Source organism: Orycteropus afer, unplaced genomic scaffold, assembly GCF_000298275.1.
Source record: "Orycteropus afer afer isolate SDZICR_OR568_19922 unplaced genomic scaffold, OryAfe1.0 scaffold00751, whole genome shotgun sequence".
Lineage (NCBI taxonomy): Eukaryota > Metazoa > Chordata > Mammalia > Tubulidentata > Orycteropodidae > Orycteropus > Orycteropus afer.
In genome coordinates this window covers 659,018-675,610 of record NW_006922338.1, presented here as the reverse complement: position 1 = coordinate 675,610, position 16,593 = coordinate 659,018, and the positions used below count along the sequence as shown (strand labels likewise).

General features: G+C 60.2%; 1 protein-coding gene across 1 annotated transcript in view; it reads left to right on the top strand.

Annotated features, from left to right (window-relative positions):
• Window positions 1-16,593, top strand: part of LMF1 (lipase maturation factor 1) — a 65,184-nt gene that overhangs the window by 40,198 nt on the left and 8,393 nt on the right. The window contains exons 5-6 of the mRNA XM_007957492.1: window positions 2,889-2,954; window positions 13,789-13,956. Of these exons, the coding sequence (XP_007955683.1) occupies window positions 2,889-2,954; window positions 13,789-13,956 (234 nt within the window). The remainder of the gene's footprint in view (window positions 1-2,888; window positions 2,955-13,788; window positions 13,957-16,593) is intronic.

Sequence of the window (16,593 nt, the reverse complement as noted above, 5' to 3'; positions counted from 1 at the left end):
TCTCACTGCTGCGTCCGCTCGGCTGTGATCTCGCTGCTGCGTCCGCTCGGCTGTAGTCTCACTGCACAGGTCCGCTCGGCTGTAATCTCAGTGGAAACTGATTGCCAGGCCTTGCTTCCGGGTGCCTCTGCATCAGGTCCAGCTGCCAAGCTTTGGTTAGTAGTCACTTGCCACCACCTGCCCCACCCGAGGACCCCTCCAGTGGAGTTTAAAGAGCGTGTCCCCAGACACGTGCGCGGGACACAGGCACATCTGCCCGCCCTGCACGCCCGCCTCCCGCCCACGGCCGGAAGCTTCCCCAGCAGGGCTGTTCTGACGCCTCAGGGCTGGCGCACTTCCCCTTCAGCCGACAAGCGGAGAACCGCCCAGACATCTGTGGGTCACTTGGCTCTGCGCAGGCCTGGTGGCCTCGGGCCTGTCTGCACCATCTTTTCAGAATTCATTTTGGGCTGAAAAAGGCTCAAAGAAGGCTTTGTTCCTTTGACACTTAGCTCTGGAGAAAAAAATCCGTGGAAAATCTGACATCTGCATTGTCGGGGGGAATCAATGGATGGGAGGAATATAATTACCCTGCGCTCCCGAAAGAATTTTTTCAGATTTTTAAGTGTCTCATATCAGTTTAGGATTTGACTGACATTTTAATTATTTTGTTTTTTTTTTTTTCCCCCTTCTTCTTCGCTTGGTTTGAATCTCCAAAGATGATGACTCCCAGTTCCAAAAGGGGACGGGAGAGTGGTACTCACGGGGACGTGTCACGTGGAAGTGTGGCCGTGTCCCCTGCCGAGCAGGGCCGCCGGCCTTTCAATCAGAAACCAGCCTAGTCTGCCCACACCAGCCAGCGCCCTCAGGTGGGATCGGTCAGGCCTGATCAGCAAGGAAACCTCTGACGTTGTGGAGCATCATTTTAATACAAAACATGACACCGAAGCAGGAATTCCAACTGGGAATTGCATATCTGGCACGGTGTGGTTTGTTGTTGTTGTAACTGTGTGGAAAATAACGTACCACAGAGCACCCGCAATGTCCACGTGTCAGTTCAGTGATGCTGATGCTAGACTTTGTGTCGGCCCACCACCCTCACCCAGCTCTGCCAGTCATTCTCCCACCCCGACCAGCAACCCAGCACCCCCAAGCAAACACTCCCCTCTGCCCCCACCTCCCACCCCTGGTCACCATGAATCACCTTTGGTTTCTAGATATTTGTATATTTCACGCAAGGGCAGTCACACGGCATCTGTCCTTTGGCGGCTGACTGAGTGCAGTCTGTGTGTTGTTTCCAAGGTTCATCTGTGTGGTGGCTTCGAGCCCCGGGACCCCATTCCTCTTCATGGCTGCATAATACTCCACTGTGTGGGGTCATACCACTCTCTGTGTGTCCATTCATCTGCTGATGGAAATGTCTGTTGTTTCTGTCTGGGTGTTGTGAACAGCCCCACGGTGGGTGCTGCTGCACGGGTCCATCTGGTGCTTTTGAGATTTAAGCAGATCTGTTCCAGAAGGAAAGGACTCTTCAGTTTTCAAAGGAATTTGTTCTTCGAGTCTTTAAGTAGCAAGATTCTCAGTGCTTGGGGCATGGCTCCACCAGTCCCCAGCACCTCATCTCCAGGGAGGGTGTCAGTGTCCTGGGGCCACAAGGTGGGCAGCGAGAAAGAGTAGAAGTTGAAAGTCCAAGCCAGGGCGTCAGCCTTGTTCAGGCTGCGAGGTGGGCTTCCTGTCTGCCTCCCTCCTGGCATTGGGGGCTGCTGGCAGTCCTCAGCGTACCCCTGCTGCTTGTGACATCTGCGTGACTCATCTCTTTTAGGAGAATCAGCACAAGGCTGGTTCCCGTGAGGCAGAGGTCAAAGATGTCCCAAATGCCCAGCTTCTCCAAACTCCTGTCCCACTCCATCCTTTCTCACACCAACTCTTCCCCCACCCCATATCCTGCTCCTATCTTTGGGTTCCGTAACCATTCTCTGCACCATCTCACAGAACCCACAAACCGTTGAGAGAATGGCTCCTATGCTTGTGGAGGCTGACAGGTCCCAAATCCGTGGGTCAGCTGTCAGGCTGGGGGCGTCTTCTGACTCACATGGTTGCAGGGGCTGATGGACCCACGTCGCAGGTCTGATGACAGGCTGCTGGCTCCAGAACCAGAGGTCCAATGAGGACGAGCTAATGCAGCATCCAGCGGAGCAGGGACTTTGCCAGAGGGTTCATGTGCATGTTGCATGCAGGGAACACCTCAAGGATGCCCCTGACTTGATCAAGGTGGGGCAGGGGTGTCGCTTGACTAAGGGTGGTCATGACAGTGACTGGGGTAAGGGTGAGACAGCGACTCAAGGTGCATCCCATCCGAATCCTGCCTCATTAACACAACAGACGACTCACTCCCAAACAGGACCATAATCACAGACCCACAGGCTAGGAGTTAAACACAGCAGCAAACAAAGGATAATTACGCCAGACCCAGCCTGCAGGGTGACATCCCTCATAACTGCCAGACCACTGAAAATCATGGTCCCCCAAGGTGACACACAGCCTTAACCAGCCCAGGTCCAGTAAACCTTATTTGCATGAGTAGCAAGCTGTCCAATCCCCTTGGTGGGCCACAGACACCTTATTTGCATAGTCCCACCCACCACTGTATAGGAGTCACAGAGACTCTGGGCAAAAGGACCAGATTAAGCAAAATTCACTGCATCACAGCATCTGCCCCCGTGTGGGGCTGACCCCTTTGTAGGACCCCAGACACAGGATGAGGACTCACCCACAGTCTTGTTTAACTTAACTGATAGCAAAACAAAAAAACCTTTTCTGACAAATGCCCCTCAACACGGCCTCTCCCGGGCAGGCAGTTGTCTCTCCTGTGACACGCCCTGGTGACCAAGCCTGTTCTTCCGTGGCAGGGGCTGATCAAGATCCGGGGGGACCGGTGCTGGCTGGACCTGACCTGCATGGACTACCACTATGAGGTGAGTGGCAGCCACCAGTCGGGACATGGTAGGGAGTCATGGTGCCCAGGCTTGCCCACCGCCCCATCCACCAGCCAAGGGGACGAGGCGTCCATGGCACCTTCACCTGAGGGTGCAGCTCCGTCCACTCAGGATGCCAGCCCTCCTTGTTGGGGTTGGGGGGTTCACAAGCCATCCCCAGAGTGTCCTGCACATGCTGGGCTGCAGGCCGGGCCATCTGCCCATGGAGCTGGGGGCTGCTGGCTGCTGAGCTGGGACGTGGAGTCTGCAAGGCTGCCTTCCAGAACTAGGGCAGCCAATGTGCAGGGACACCGTGTCCAGGTGCTGTGGTCAGCAGAGCCACTGCTGCCCATGTGTCCCCCGCTGGCGTGCTGTGTTGGCCTCAACCCCAGGTGACAGGCCCTGGTCCCTGTCTGACCTCCCCAGGTGGTACCACCTGGCACAGTGCCTTCCCTCCTGCTGTGGGCAGCCCACAGGGCCCATCTTCCCAGGGCACGTGCCAGGAAGGCCTGGCCTTAGACACAGTCAGGCATAACTCGAAGGATGCCTCAGGCTCCTGTCCTGGCCACAGCCCTGTTCAGTAAGCTCACGGCCCACACAGCTTCAGAGCTCGCTTGTTTGGGATGAGGGAGGCGGCTGGGCCCAGGTGGGTTAAAGAGGTGCTTGTCCTGGGACTAGGCTTGAGTGGGGGGAGGTCAGGAGGTGGGGCCGGGCCCAGGGACCCTGTAGTGGGGGGCTCTGCCCCCTGGGAGGAAGACCCTGTGCTAGGGGATGGGGGCTGCAGCCCGGGGGGTGGGGACGGGTCCTCTGGGGAGGAAGCCCCTCCCCCAGGGTTGCTGCACTTTGCAGCTGGGATTCTGTGTTTGGGCCGAAGCCCCCCGCAGCCCCATGTGTTTTTGGACCTGTGTTCTCAGCATGTGGGACCCAGTCTAGTGGAGGCCGGGTGGGTAGGGTGGCAGCAGCGCCAAGAAGACACCTACGGGAGTGGGGGGAGCCCTGCCTGAAGCTGCGTGGCCGCCCCCTCATCCCTACAGTTATGTGGGGTCCCGGCGCGTGGCTGGCTCAGGAGATGTGCCCCCGGGGGCCTGGGGCCTTACAGGGTGAGGGCTTGGCCAGTGAGGCCAGGGGGCCCCAGACCATCACCGTCGCTTTCTGGGGACACCGGCTGACCGCTCCTGCTGGGCATGACCACTGTGAGCTGGCCCCGGCCCCAGCGCCCCAGCACCAAGGCCCCTGGGCTCCCACGCTGAGCTGCATAGTGAGCCCTCCGTCTGCCCAGCGAGGTTTGTAACGACGGTCGTGTGTGAGGGCCCAGAGCAGCACCGGGGAGACCTCAGAGAGCAGGAAAGACGCACCTTTTGCCTGCAGGTGGTTTCCGTGGGGTCCGTTCCGTTCCATTTGGAGCAGGGGAATGTGCAAACCTGCCATGCTTGCCGGGCACTGGGCTCCATGAAAAAGTGTGGAAGTGTGACCTGGTGCCGTGTTTCACGGCCACTGTCCCGCCTTCATGTGGGCCTGCACCCTACAACCCCGCCATAGTGTTGCTGTAAGTTATAATGTGGACTGTGGATTTGAGGTCAGTGAGCTGCCAAATGGAGGGTCAACGAGAAAGGGGAAGTCCCTCAGTGAGATGGATTGACACAGTGGCTGCAATGATGGGCTCAGACATAGCATGCACTGAGGGGCTGGCGCAGGACCGCGCAGCGTTTGGTTCTGTTGTACCCGGGCTCGCTAGGAGTCGGAGCCGACTCGACGGCGCCTCGCAGCAACAAGCTGTCAAGGGATGTTCTGTCTCCTCATCAGAGCCCCAGCAAGCCTGCTGGCACAGCTGTGAAGGTTAGAGGTTTGAACCAACCAGCGGGTTCTTGGGAGGAAGACCTGGCAATGTGCCCCCGTAAGGAGGACAGCCCTTCTGCTCCGTCCCCTGGCGTCACCGTGAGTCAGATCCACGGCCCCCAGCACCACGGGAGCCCCTGCCACCCTGCAGCGGATTCATCTCCTGGGGAGGGGTCCCCAGTTTGTGCTTGAAGCCCGGCCCCAGGAGCTCCCTCCGCTCTCCTCCTTTCTCCTCCCTCCCAGGCCCGTGCAGGAATGGGTTAACTCCAGCCAGCCTGCTGTGCGCCCCAAGCCCAGTGCCAGGCTGACCTTTAATCCCGGACATAAATCACTCCCCCCTCACCCCCTCCGGGAGCCCCGCACAAGGGGAGCCTTTGTGTCTGTAATTGAGTTTCTGACTCAGAGCTTCAGTCCGGTGGCGAGACAGCCGCTCCGCAAGTCCCCTCAGACAGCGCTGCCTCCGGGCCCCTGACGTCGGCCCTGAACGTGCATGGGGCCTGCAAAGCCTGTGAGAGTCACCCCCGTGCACTCTCAAGTCCCAGCTCTGCCCTCTCCATGTCCCGCAGGCGCATCCACAGGCACACGTGTCCCAGCGTTCACCCTGTGTCCTTCCGGTCACTAACGGCAGCTCTGGGCCCCGGCCCTGGCCCTGGTTCTGAACCAGAAAGTCATGGGAGTGGGAGGGCAGATGAACGTTTCTAGCGGAAGTTCTGCCTCCCCTCTGTCCCCTCCCATCAGGGTCACCTTCTTGCTTCCTTTACGGGCACACGTGCAAATCTGGATGAAAAAGGTGTTCCCTTCTCATCACATCCCCTTCCATGTGCCCTGCTGGGGGACCTGTGGGTGGCTCTGCTGTTGGACACTCTGCCACCAGCATTTCACATGCCAGTAGGGTCACCCAAGGTGGGCAGGTGTCAGCAGCACTTCCAGAAACAGGCAAGGAAGAAAGGCCTGGTGGTCACCTTCCAAAGTCAGCATTGAGAGCTCCATGGACCACCACGGACCACTACAGAGCCCCATGGAGTCCCACGGAGCCCCATGGAGCCCCACAGACCACCACGGAGCATCACGGACCACCACGGAGCCCCAAGAACCACCATGGAGCCCCACAGACCACCACGGAGCCCCACTGAGCCCCAGGGAGCCCCAGGGAGCCCCACAGACCACCATGGAGCCCCACAGAGCCCCAAGAACCACCACGGAGCACCACAGACCACCACGCAGCCCCACAGAGCCCCATGGACCACCATGGAGCCCCACAGACCACCATGGAGCACCACAGAGCCCCACAGACCACCATGGAGCCCCACAGAGCCCCATGGACCACCATGGAGCTTCATGGAGCCCCACAGAGCAGGGTCTGACATGCTGCTACGAGACGGGTCCCTGGGCTGGAAGGGACTTGAAGTACACAGCAGTATGTACTCAGTGGTGCAGCCATGGACCCCAGAGTGCCAGCAGCCAGGAAGACGGCACGGGGCCTGGCGGCCTTTTGCTGTTGTGCATGGGGTCACCATGAGACAGCCCAGAGCAGCTGTGGATTAGACGGTTGACTGTGGAAGTTGGGCACTGGGACCCCTTCCTTGTCCGTGTTAGCCTGGAAGATGCACCGAAACCTAGCAACACTGAAGCCTCCTCCAACAGGCAGGGCGGAGCTACACGTGAGCCGCACGGGCCGGGAATCGAACCCAGGTCTGCCACACACAAGGCAAGGATTTTAGCACTGAGCCACCACTGCTGGGGTGCCCCAGCCCCATTAGCACACAAGAAACCAGTGGACGGGGAGAGGTCCCCGCCTCCTCCCCTTCCTTGCTAAGCCACAGTCTGAGCTCAGCAAGGCACTCTGTGGTCAGGGCGCTCCTGGACCTCCTCCTTGTCCCCAGGCAGAAGGACAGGGTGCTGGTGGCCAAGGGCCTGAGTGGGAAAATGAACCCCTCAACCTAAGAATGCCCCCACAGACCATGCTCACTGTGCTCAGGGCCGCCTTACCATTCTTTGACCTTGAACTGCTGACTCTGCGTTCCCTGGGGACAGAGCTCCAGGCCTGCTGTCCACCACCTTCATGTCTGTGTTAAGAAGCCAGTCACCTTTGGGAGGATGTGAGGAGGACACGTGCTAAGTCGGGACCCCATTGCCAACCCCTGTGTTGCCGGACAGCGATACCTGTGCTTCGGGGCGTTGGTGCTACATTCAGGAGGCCTGGGGAATTCCTGTGCCGCCTTAGGGTCCCGCCGGCCTTCTGGGACTCCTTCTTGTTCACAACCAGGACTGTCTGCCCACCAGGATGCCACGGGCCTAGGGGTCTAGCTGAGGTGGGGGCCTTCCAGGGCCCCTGCTGGTGCCCGCACCATCTTGCCCAGAGGCTGGGTTTGTCTCTGGAGGAAGTGTTTGTGGCCGGAGGCAGAGCTGTGGCACCAGAGGACGACTGTCGCTGGTTCTGGCAGAACTTCCAGGAGCCCTCAGGCCTGTGCTGCCGTCAGCACCACACACTGGCCCAGGAAGCCTGGTCACTCAGCACCTCACCGCCCCGTCCTGCAGGCATATGCTTGTAATTCACATGTAAATGTACGGCCACTGTCCTGCAACACAGGACCTACCATGGGGCACTGTGACGGGCCCCAGCCCAGGGCCACCGCCCATGACACAGGACCCGCCGTGGGGCACTGTGACGGGCCCCAGCCCAGGGCCGCCGCCCATGACACGGGACCCGCCGTGGGCCACTGTGATGGGCTCCAGCACAGGGCTGTCGCCTGCAACACGGGACCTGCCATGGGGCACCGTGACAGGCCCCAGCACAGAGCCGCTGCTTGGTGGGACCCTGTCTGTACTGGGAGAGAGACCCAGAGGCACACAGCACGTGTACGCCCAGGAGCACCTCTGTTCCCCAGAAACACAGCTGGAGCCCTCTCCCTTCCTGCATTCCACAACGTTCCCCAATGGGGTGGATGCCCCTGTTAGGTACAACCACAGGGTACACACCACCCGCTGTGCCTGGTGTGATTGGCCAAGGGTCACCAGGCACCCTGGCCATGTGCGCGGCTAGGCTGGGGGTGGTTCGTGTAATTTTACAGACCGGGCTGGGCCCACGGACAGTTTTCCTCATTTTATAAAAGGAAAGTGTTTTATATGCACCCTGTGGGCTGGGGTGGGGAAGCAGGGCCGCAGATGTCACACCCCCAGGGGATGCAGCTGGGCTGGTGGGCTGCCTGCGGGGGTGTGGGTGGGCACGGTGGGCCCTGACCCGTGGTGGCCTGCACTCTGTACTGCCCTGCCTGTGAGCCTCCTCACTGCTGGTCCGTTTGAGGCCATCCTTGAGCGGAACCGTCTCATGGAGGGGTCTCCACATTTCACTGACCTTCTCCTTTATCAGCCCAGACGTGGGCGCACCTTGTCGTCCTGCACCTCACAGGTACTGAGCTCCTAACAAACGGAAGGTTCGGGGCAGCCCTGCGTCAAGCAAGCCTGCCGGCACCGTTTTCCCGACAGCATGAGCTCACTCCCTGTCTCTGTGCCGCACTGGTCATTCTCACCACACTTCAAACTGTTTCATTAGTGTCCGCACACTTTCAGATGACAGTATGGCACCAACATAGCTTTGTAACAGTTTGTTTATGTTTAGTCTTTTATTGTGGTTCGGGTGAAGGTTTACAGAACTAACCCGCTCTCACTCAACAGTTTGTACACATTTGGTTTCGTGACGGTGACTGCAGTCCCCACCGTGTTCCCCCATGTCTCCTGTGTCCCATCTTCCTGTTTCCTGCCCCTTCCTGCCTTCTGAGCCTCCTCCCTGGGCACATGCTGCCCTTGGGACCTTGTTTGGTTGTTGAGCTGAAGAGTGGGCACCTTCCTGTCTGGTTGTTGAGCTGAGGAGTGGGCACCTCCCTGGCTTTACTGTTACTGGCCTGTCTGTCCTTTGGCTGAACTTGAGCCCCAGGGAGAGTTCAGTTCCAGGCCTGAAGGGTGACTGGGGCCACGCTGTCTCTGTCCGACCAGCCAGCCTGGCCTGTTTTATGATGTTGAGCTTTGTTCTGCACCTTCTCCCACTCTACCCGGGACCTGCTACACTGGTCCCTTTCAGAGCGGTCATCACTGGAACCAGGCGCCATCAGTTCTGATCTCAGGGCCGTGGAAGCTGGGGTTCGTGTGGTCCATCAGTCCTAAGGACCAGTTCCTTCCTTGCATCTTTTTAAACATAACTTTTATATGCACTGGAAAACCAAATCATCTGTGTAAGTCACTTTATTGTGATTTTTGCTTTATTGCGGTGCCTGGAACCAAACCCATGGTATCTCCGAGGTCACCCTGTACCCTTTCTGTTATTGTTGTTATGTGCCGTCAAGTTGGACCCAACTCATAGCAACCCCTCCTTGGGTTTCTGAGGCAGTATCACTATGGAAGTAGATTGCCCAGCCTTCCTTCTGAGGAGTGGCTGGTGGGTTTGAACCACCAGCCATCTGGTTAGCAGTCAAGTGCTTTAGGCACTGCGCTGGTTTTTCCTGATACGTGCCCCAAAGTAGACAAGCCCAGGTCCCATTGTCATCACCCCTGGGGAGCGTCCTGGGTGTGTCCTTGTAAGACGGGCTGGTCTCTTCTCCACAGGGCGCTCTGTATCCTTGCAGAGGACCTTCATGGCAGCTGCCTTCACAGGGACGGGCCCATCTGCCCGTCTTTTCAAAGACCAAGCCACAGGCCGGCTCTGATTCCCAGAGCAGACACCTCCTGGTGGTGGGTCCAGGAGGGTGCCCAGAGCTGACGGTGGCCATCCTTGGAGGAGGGTGCCCAGAGCTGACGGTGGCCATCCTTGGGAGCCTCCTAGCCCGATGCTCACGACCCTGCTGTCTCCTTAGTGCTCTGATTTCCCGTCCTGCACCTTGGTGGCTCTTCTTCCTTCCTGAGACCCTGAGACTTGTCTGCCTTGAGACGCACCTGGGTAGCAGGTGGGTGGCCATTTTAGGAGGGCACATGCCTGCCAGCTGGGGGGTCCTTGTCCTCAAGAAGGAAGGTGCAGCCACCATTCCAGAAGCTTCAGGCCGCTGACGAGGGGAGGCTTTCTGGTGCCTGTAGCACTCAGCACTTGGGCCTCAAGCCGCTGAGGACATGTGAGCCCCAGGGACTGGCCGTGGATCTGTTCCCGGGACACTTGGTGGTTTCATGTTTCTCTGCTGAGACCCTCACTTGGTGGATCCAGCATCTCCCCGGCCCCTCCCGAGGTAGCTACTGTCTGCGTCTCTGGGGTGGGCGTGGCCAGCACGCAGACACCCCGAGGAGGACGCACACCCCAATGGCGCCGTTGTGCAGAGGGACGAGCAAAGGGACAGGCAGAGGACCTGGACTCCAGGGTCCGGCCTCCTGGGAGACCCATATCCCGCACTGCTCCTTGGTCAGCCCCTTTGCTCACGATGTGCTCACTGCCCAGGCGTTTGGGGGCAGCCCAATGGCACCCACGTGTGTGCTGGGACAAGGTCCTGGATGGCAGAAGAGCAGGTGCCCCGCCGCAGGGTTTCCACTTGAAACGGGCTGCAGGGGGACTTCAGAAAATCAGTCCTCAGGCGGGCTTTGGGTGTGCCTCTCATGCAAAACCCAGCGCCTAAAGCCCCCCAACACAGGAGGGTGGGGGACAGGCCTGTGCCCTTCGACTCCTCGCTGGTGGGCCGAAGAGTGTGAGCAGGCGGTGGCCACAGGAAGGCAGCCTCCCGGTTCCTGTCCCCACCAGGCCCTTGCCTCTGCCCTCGTCTTACGTGAAGGTGTCTCTATTTAGAGAAGGAGATGGTGACAGTAGTGTGCAGAGGTCCTAGGCTGGCCAGACCCCTCCGTGTCCCAGCCCTCCAGACGGCTGCCTGAGCATCCACACCGCGAGCGCCTGCCGAGCCGCCACAGTGCACGGCCTGACTCGAGCTTTATAGGGTGCGAGGCTGCTGTCACCCATTTTATGACCAAACTTCAGGTCGGGGGGGTGTCCCTCCAGCCTGAGCGCAGACAAAATCCAGCTCCGTCACCGGTTTGCAGGGGGCAGGCATCACAGCACAGACCGTGGGGGAAGGGGGCCTCCGGGGTCCGTGTGCCGAGCAGCCTTCCCACCGCAAACGCCACCGCCCACAGCAGCTCGTAAACCTGCAGAAGCAGCGCCAGACGCCGGCTCTGGGGCGAATGTTGATACTCACCCGGGAGCTCCCTTAGCCAGAGGCGCGGTCTCCTAAAACAGAACCTTCCGGAATCCCAAACCGTTTAGAAGGCAGACATCACTGCAAACCAAAGACCAACCAAGCCCGCCGACTCCAACACCCGCACTGCCGTGTGCATCAGTGAACCACGCCCCATGGGCTTTGCGGTGCCTTTCAACAAGCGGCGGTGACCGTTTGCACCGCCCGTCCCGTGCCGCTCATCCCGCGTGAACAGCACGTTTCACGTAGCGTGGTGACATGCAGTGTGGGCTTGGCAGCACTGCCACCAACCAGGGCAGAGCTGGTGGCCCAGAGGCTGCCCGAGCCAAGCTGCCACCCTCCACTCCCCTGAGTGGGTCACAGGGTTGAGACTTTGGTTCCCGTCTGCTTTACTTCCCTGGCATCCATGGGGCGGGGGGGGCCTGCTGACACACGGACAATGGGAAGCACATCGGGTTGAAGCAGCTGTCCGACTGGTTATTGTGGAGGGAGTCCTTCCCCATTCAGAAACCTTCATGCCCACTCCCCCTAAAAAAATGCGCCCCGACTACCTTGTCGGTCCTTTAATCCCCCAAAGTGGCTGCTTCCCCCCAGCCGGCCCCTGCCCCCACCGAACGGGGGCCCTCGCCCTCTGTGGGGTTGCCAGTTGCAGGGGCCGGCTGTCATGCTGCTGAGCCCCTTCCTGTGGCCCAAAGCCCTAGGCCTCCCCGGGCACCCGCTGCTGCTCCATCTCCTCTGGGCACAGAATCCCGTACACAGCGGGAATCCCGTATGAGCCTCAGGAAATCCCCTCCACCAGTGCCAGGGTCACGTGGGGCCTGCGGTTCCCAGAGACCGACCCCAACCCAGAGCAGAGTAAGAAAAAAGCCACTTCGTCCCCGTGCCACCTGGCCCTGTGTCCACAGCGGGCCGGCACCCAGACCCCGTCTGCCCCTGGGCCCCTGTGGACGGGACGAGTCTGCAGGGGGCTGGACCGAGGGTGCGGGCACAGCCGCTGCCCAGGCCCCGAATCGAGTGACTTGCCAGGCCGTGGGGCCACGGGAACAGCACCAGCTGTGGACCTGCTTGTCTGTGTCTGCTGGACACCCCCCAGGAGCCTGGAAGGCTCTCCCTGCCGCCCCTCCCTGACTTCAGCCCCTCCCCGCAGCAGCGACATGCAGGGCTGGCCCCTGGCCACGGGAAGTGCACTCTGTTCTTGTATGGAGATCAGACAAGTATCAGGGCCGCCCACCTGACGGCCATCCCAAGAGGGTGGCCAGCAAGATGCCACAGATGATGGCATGGCCACAATGGGGAAGGATGCTTCTTCAAACAAGCAAACTTGACCAGCTGCTGTCAAAGCTGACACACCTGGGTGCACACCTGGAGACACACCTGGGTGCACACCTGGAGATACCTGGGGCACACCTGGGGCCACGACCAATAGGCATCACAGTCCCCTGAGGGTCGTAGTTGTCACTGTGTTGGCAGCCAGGGCTTCGGGCCAGGTCACTAGGACAGCACTCCTACGTCCCTGTCCCTCTCCCCATTCTCGTGACCCCTGTGGGGGCGTCTTCTTTGCCATGTCCTTGGCAGCACCCTGCTCAGGGTCACCGTGTGCCAGCCTGTCACCAGCTCGTAACTGTGGCAGGAAGCCCCCTCCACACCTCCAAACGGTGGCAGAGGGCCCAGCTCAGTCTGAACGTCGGGCCCACAGCTGCACTCAGTCATCAGGCTTCTGGCCGCCCCTCTCCAGGGAACTAGCGAGGGTCTGGGAGCATGGCTGTGGGGGTGGGAGCCCTGGAGCCAACACCTCAGGAGACCTCGGGAGAGGAGAGACTACCAGGCTCCTCACTGGGCCTGGGAGGCAAGCTGAGCTACTGCTGGACTCGGAGCCACCAGACCCGGCACCGTCCCCTGGCCTGGACATTTCCCACGGGGTCTGCAAGGCCACAGGTGGTGCACAGCCAGGTGCCTGGGAGAAGGGGGTCAGTGCAGGTGTGGCCCTGGAAGGCCCTCAAGCTGCTCATGTCCGGACCTACGTCCTCCCCCAAGGCTGGCTGTGTCCACCATGTGGGGATCACTCCCACGTGGGGATCAGAGCTGGGCCAGGCAGCCCACCACTGTAGGAGCCTGACCCCTGAGATGTCCTCCCCTCCCCACAGAACCTCTGTGTCCAGGAAAGATGGCGGGAAGTTCTGGCCCCCCCACCCCGTGCCCTGTAGTCAGAGGTGTCTGTGTTCGGCCCCACCATGGCCCACCCTGAACATTCATGCACCTAAGCAGTTGGAGTCTACCAGGTCCAGAGCCCCCACAACCATCACGTGGTGGGGTGCAGCCTGCTCCTCAGGAATGAGCCACGGCTTCCTCCCAATGCCCTGTGTTCCTGCTGGGCAACACCCAGCTGTTCTCCCATCCCCAGCTCTGGGCTTCTCGTCTTCTCCAAGGCCCTGGGCACCCGCCCCACTCGCAGACAGCCCCTCAGGGCTGCCACAGGAATTAGCCGGCATGCTGCAGGGCCCCAGGGCCGGCCGTCACTGGCCCACTGGGTCGTGAGCTTGCGTGAAGAAGCCGGTGCTGCGTCTGTGTCCTCCTGGGGCCCTGGCGTTGGCCCCCGGCCTCGCAGCCCCTGCATTCTGCCCTGGGCTGCACCTCCGGCCGGGCAGAGGGTGGAGGAGGAAGGAAGCCGCCACGGGAGAGGCGTTTGATGGGTTCCAGCCCTGGGAGTGGATGCGGCCAGCCACTCTGCAGTGCTGTTCCTCCTTAGGACTGTGTGCAGACACTGGCCTGCCCCACACCCAGGTGCAGTCACACGGCTAGGAGAGCAAACCCTGTGGCTCACGGCCCCTCTCCCGCAGACCCAGCCGGTGCCCAACCCCGCAGCCTACTACCTACACCGCTCGCCGTGGTGGATTCACCGCACGGAGACGCTCGGCAACCACATCATAGAGCTTGGGGTTCCCTTCTTCCTCTTCCTGGGACGCAGTATGTGCCTGCTGCATGGCGCCTTGCAGATCCTCTTCCAGGTGAGCCGTTGTCCCCAGGCTGTGTCCCCACTGTCCCCATGCTGTGTCCGCACTGTCCCCGTGCTGTGTCCCCACTGGCCCCAGGCTATGTCCCCACTGTCCCTGTGCTGTGTACCCACTGGCCCCAGGCTGCATCCCCACTGTCCCCACTGTCCCCGTGCTGTGTCCACACTGTCCCCAGGCTGTGTCCACACTGTCCTCATGCTGTGTCTGCACTGTCCCCACTGTCCTCGTGCTGTGTCCCCACTGTCCCCAGGCTGTGTCCACACTGTCCTTGTGCTATGTCTGCACTGCACCAGGGAGCTTCCTGGGAGTGTTGTGGATTGAACTGTGCCAAAAACAGGTCTTGTAAATCCTGACCTCTGCCCATGGTGATGATCCCATGTGGGAATGGGTCATCTTTGTTATGTTAATGAGATGGGATTAGTGTGGGGCGTGTCTTGTGTCAGTTTCTTGTGAGATATAAAAGAGACTAAACTAGCTCTGGTAGCGTAGTGCCTAAGGCACTTGACTGCTAACCAGAAGGCTGGTGGTTCAAACCCACCAGCCACTCTTCGGAAGGAAGATGGGGCAATCTACTTCCGTAGTGATACTGCCTTGGAAACCCAAGGAGGGGTCACTATGAGTCGGTTTCGACTCGACGGCACATAACAACAACAATAACAACAAACTAGCAACCAAGAGAAGCAGAGACCAAGAAAGGTGCCAAGCCACACGGAGATGGGCCAGGAACAGAAGCTCAGGAGAGATGGGGACCTTCCTTCAGAGTCCACAAATAGAGCAAGCCTTCACCCAGAGCCCCGGACTCAGACTTCTAGGCTCCCGAACTGTGAGAGCATGGACTTCTGTTTGTTAAAGGCCCCTACTCCCCACTCCCGTGTGTCTGTTACAGCCACTCTGGGGAACCAAGACAGGGACCTCCAGGGGCAGAGGCCCCTGTCCCTGCAGCCTCGTCCCCGTCCCTGCTTCTGTGTGTTTCTGGGTTCACCCCTGGGGGAGGACAAGGATCCAAGCATGTCAGCTGCTCCCACTCAGTGTTCAGGGCTGTGCGGGTGGCCCACGGCCTCTTGGTGAGGAGTGACCAGAGAGAAGCCTGTCACCTGAACCTCAGACCCCCTGCAGAGTGAAGCTGTGAGCCCGGGGGGCGGCCGAGAAGGGGGTGCAGAGCACAGCTTCCTCCCTACGGCTGTAGGGGCAGCGTTCTGTCCTGATGCACATGGGGTCTCCGTGAGTGGGGTAACTTCGAGGCAGCAACAGTGGCATCGGCGAGGACGTCAGGGGCCACCCTGATGGCCATGATGTTTCCAGGGAGCATCTTTCAAGGCCACAGGGAGAGGCCAAGTGCATGCAGAAGCTCCGGCCCCTGAACAGTCAGGACAGCCCCTACCCCGTGCACGCCCAGCCCTGGATGGGTGGTCCTAAAGGCCACTAAGAGCACATATGTCCTCGGCCGGCCCAGTGGGGGACTCAGAACCATCCCCTTCCTCTTCAGGGTCATGTTACTTTGGCCCCAAACATCTGGCTCAGTCTCCCGGGGCCCCGAGGTTCCGCCGACTGAGTTCATCTTCCCCAGCTGTCTCCAGGGGCCTCCCCTGGCCTGGCTGGCTGACTCAGCCCAGGCCCACGGTCACAGATGGGGTTGCTCAGTCAGGGTCCGCTGTGGGCACGCCCTGGGATGCCGAGAGAACAGGGAAAACACGGCCCCTGAAGCAGGCCCTGCAGCAGCTGCACTCCCCTCGTCAGGAAGAGACGAAGTGGGATGAGCCGGGTGGGATGCGCAGGGACACGCAGGTGTGGCGGCCTGTGGGCGGAGCAGCACGGGCCCACATTATGGCCACAGGGGCTCCTGTGGCTTCATTAGGGGGACTTCTCCCCAACCAGTGCTTACCCCTCAGCCCAAAGAGACTTGCCCAAAGGACTCTGAAAACCAGGGTATTGCTGCCTATGCTCCACTCAGAAACTCTGTGTGGGGCTGGCGTTATCAGAGGCCCCCCAGGGGTTAATGGTGCTGGGCCCTGGGTCTCCTGTCAGGGAGCCTGGTGTGGGTGGAGCTGCGTCCCCGGGAAAGGCACGTCCAGGTCCCAGAGCCCGGCTCACGTGAGTGGACCCTTGTTTGGAAGGAAGGTCCCTGAAGATGTGAGCAGTTGATGTGAGGTCACACTGGAGCTGGACGGCCCTAAGGACATGCAGGGAAGATGCCACATGAAGACAAGGCAGACACAACCCAGGGACACCGGGGGCCACCAGAGCTGGGAGGGACAAGGACGCACCATGCCCCAGAGCTTTAGAGGGAGCGCCCAGCCCACACCTGCATCTCCACTCCCCGGCTTCCGGGCCGTGAGAGAATAGCTCTAAGCCTCCCACTGTGGTGTGTGCAGCTTAGTCACACAGGCCTGTCTGTTCAGCAGCTTCTCTGTACCTGCTTCTGCTGTATGTACACCCACATGTGCCTTAAACCTGTGGTCTGTGCACGGGGCAGGGGCGTAGTATGTCTGTCCAAGAGCCCCAGGAAGCTTAGGTGCAGAACCAGGATAAAAAACACACCACACCCACTGCCTGGAGTCCATTCTGACCCACAGCGCCCCTAGAGGACAGAGTGGAACCGCCCACAGGGTCTCCAAGGCTGTCAGTCTTCAC